Here is a 3,173-nt window from a genome sequence, read left to right as displayed (position 1 = left end):
AGGATGGATGGTGATTAGGGGCAGCGCTGTGTGAAAAAGTAGCAGGAGTTGTTAAATTTTATATTCAACTTCCCCTCTTAATATAAGTGGTGGAGTGAACTGGCGCTTCATTTTGCGACGTTTGTATTTTCAACCAAGAGACTAAATGTTCTTTTCTCAGAACAGAATACGTTAGTCAGGGTCGGCCAGGGTTTTTGGGTATTCGGTATTCAGGGGCGTTTTAAATCGGGTATACGGTATATTGCAGCTTAAATATGGGTATTCAGTATATCACTTTCTTTGAATTTCAGGTATAAAGTATTTAAAGCTTCGATTATTTTTGGGTATATTTGGAGGAATTTGGGGTATTTTGGGGTATTTTGTCGATTTTTTTTCGGGTATATTGGTATTCCACTACCCCCCCTGGCCGACCCTGGTTAGTAGTTTTTTACTCAGAGAACTCCTGATTTTCTCAGACAAAAATGAAGCAGATTGGGCTTGATAAGCCTTTCTTAAAAGGTACTTTCGATGCTCCACGTGAACGATAAGGTCTTCGCCTGTGATTGAGTATCTTTTGTCATTAGACCAAGTAGTTCCATTCCGAAAATCTATGAGTAGCTAAAGATTTTGAATGAATTTTTCCTGATTGCATTGATTCTGTTGTAACGTCACATGGGCGACAGTTCACACACTAACAGGGCTTCCCTCTAGAACTGGTCCTCATTCCCCTCTTTTCTCCAAAATGAAAACGAAAGCTCGCCTCTCCAATAAGCATTTCATCCGGACGGCGAGGAAATTAAGTAGCCCTTCTATGCCTCCTTAGAGCGCTTACGGTAAATGAGATTCCTACCGTTCCATGAATTTAAATTTCCAATATCCGAAAAAGAGACAAACGCAGTTGTAAAGTGCTTAGTAGCATTTATTAGCTTGGCTTATGACTGACGTCATCTGGGATGAGTTACCCACAGCATTAATAACAAGGCAGGTGTAGTTTCCAGCATCGTGAGAGGTACTTTGATTTATAAGCAACTGTATTTGACTTTCATTGTAGTGTGAAACAGTAAGGCGGGACTCGAACATGCTTTAATGCTATCTCTATCAATCTATCAGAGGCGTGCGATTTCACGCATTCCACCAGATTAAAGTCTCTTGTTGAATATCACACAAGTCAATATGATAGCAAGTACGATTTACCTCCTAGCAGCCAGAGAGACAAAATCGCGCGTCAGGTGTTTAATTTTTGACCACCAGATAGTGTTGGACATTAATCGCCACCTAGGTGACAAATGTTTTTAATTTTCCACCTCTTGGTCTTTACGTAGGGCCCGGTGCACCTCCTCAGAATGTACAAGGTTATAACACCAGTTCGACTAGCATTAATGTTACATGGAATGAGGTGCTGGAGGAGAAACAGCATGGTGATATAATCCGCTATACTGTCATGCTCAAAAAGATGGGAAGTGTGACTTACAAGTCAGTTAAAGTTACAGTTACACTAATACCTAGAAACTTTGAGTTAAGAAGGCTTAATAGGTTCACATTCTACGACATCAAGGTTTCAGCTTCTACCCGTGTAGGGAATGGACCAGCAAGTAATCTCATTAAAGTCCAAACAGACGAAGACGGTAAGTAAAAAAGGCATTCGGTAAGTCCCTCAACGGCCAGAACTGTGGAAAAAAAACTGAATATTCTATAATTTATAAATCTATATTTGCTATGGGTCGAGTTATCATACGAATTGGGGTCAGGAAATTCAGTATCAGTCATTAAATGCGACAATTCTGCAATAATCGGTGGTGGAGGTGTCCAGAATACCAAAATAGCTCCATGCCCTTAAAATTGTGAGTTTTCAGGACCTCAAATAGCAATGATGGATTAGTTATCATTTGTGAGGTGTTTAACAGTCTGTAACAAAGAATGAAGGAAGTGTGGAATTTGCCTTTTGCCTTGCGGTTTATAAAGAGAGACGCAGTGGCGGTGAACAAGTTTTCGTTATTCAAACCCCCACCGAGATTAGTGAAATTAGCTTTTGAGAAAGGGTATTAACCTGCGATAAGCCCGCATTTCCTCCTCAGAGGAAGCAATACTCCTTGTAGTTTGATGCCGGAGAAATCGGGGTGAGTGCAACAACTTTTGCATTCGCTATGAAGCTTGTGTTGATAAAAGCTCCCCTTTTCTCCTGGTAAGGAATCAATTTATCACCCATTAGCCTGAAAGCTTTTCCGGTTATTACCCTTAACAGATGCGAGAAAAAAAAGTAATATTGGATATCTTGTCTTTGTTACAGTGCCTTCTGCGGCTCCTGAATTAGTGTCTGTACAAACACTGAACAGCACTAGCATACAAATTGAATGGTTGGCGGTTCCTGAAGAATCCATATACGGGATTCCGACCAGATATACCGTTTACTACGCAAACTCCGATGGCAAGATGTATACCAAGGATGTAACGCCAGTCAATGTTCAGAATACATATCAAGAAGTTGTTTCTGGTCTTAAGGAATCTACTGAGTATTCATTCAAAGTTTCGCTTTCAACTGCAAAGGGGGAAGGTCCCTTAAGTGTGTCCAAATCTTCTGCAACCAAAGGCGGATGTAAGTGGTCCAAAAAGTATTATTTCATAGCATTTGTAATGTCATCAATGACAAAGCATTTTGACTCGTCTCGTTTGAAATTTTAACTGAATGGAAGACTTCGATATATTTCTACGCTAGTGCTACTTTTTCACACGGCTTTTAAGCTATCGAAGAAAATTAGAGAGTGTGCTTTTACTCTTATAAAAGTGCTCACTCTAAAACCTTCCGCAAGTGCCACTTCACGACTCTTTGAAGTCCCCTCTTCCCAAGATTCCAAAGAGTGTGCCCTTCAAGACTCATTTAAGTCAAATGTACTTAAAAGAGTTTGAATGAAAAACTTTCTAAAATGCGCACTATATGATAACTTACAGCGCGCTTTATAGAAGAAAAATAATTGTGGTGCGTACTTTAAAGACATTTTAGAGTACAAACTTCGAGACTCTTAAAAGACATCTTGAACTTCAAAGTGAAGGTTTCTTTTAAGTGTAATGAACCTTAAATCAGGCTCGGGGGCGTTCCGTTTCCTGTAATGAGTGCACTTAAATACATTTTCAAGTGCGCTATTTTAGGCTTTAAAGAGTGCACACCTCAATGCTCTTTGAGTTGCTCACCCTAAGAC

The 3,173-nt window shown here is 39.9% G+C and overlaps 1 protein-coding gene across 1 annotated transcript; it reads left to right on the top strand.

The window, feature by feature from the left end:
* Positions 1-461: 461 nt before the first annotated feature.
* LOC149037795 (receptor-type tyrosine-protein phosphatase delta-like) lies at positions 462-2,797 on the top strand. Its single transcript, XM_089186402.1, has 3 exons — positions 462-498; positions 1,302-1,604; positions 2,267-2,797. The coding sequence occupies exons 1-3, from the start codon at positions 462-464 to the stop codon at positions 2,656-2,658; spliced, it is 732 nt and encodes a 243-aa protein (XP_089042528.1). The 3' UTR covers positions 2,659-2,797.
* The last annotated feature ends 376 nt before the right edge of the window (positions 2,798-3,173 follow it).

This window comes from Pocillopora damicornis, chromosome 11 (genome assembly GCF_964200805.1).
Source record: "Pocillopora damicornis chromosome 11, jaPocDami1.2, whole genome shotgun sequence".
Classification (NCBI taxonomy): Eukaryota; Metazoa; Cnidaria; class Anthozoa; order Scleractinia; family Pocilloporidae; genus Pocillopora; species Pocillopora damicornis.
This window is presented reverse-complemented; position numbering and strand designations above follow the sequence as displayed.

Bases quoted from the DNA above. Each gene is read 5' to 3' on its own strand.
- LOC149037795 (XM_089186402.1), top strand. From the start codon at position 462: ATGAAGCAGATTGGGCTTGATAAGCCTTTCTTAAAAG. The intron at 499-1,301 runs GTACTTTCGATG...GTCTTTACGTAG, and splicing joins TGATAAGCCTTTCTTAAAAG to GGCCCGGTGCACCTCCTCAG. The intron at 1,605-2,266 runs GTAAGTAAAAAA...TCTTTGTTACAG, and splicing joins AGTCCAAACAGACGAAGACG to TGCCTTCTGCGGCTCCTGAA.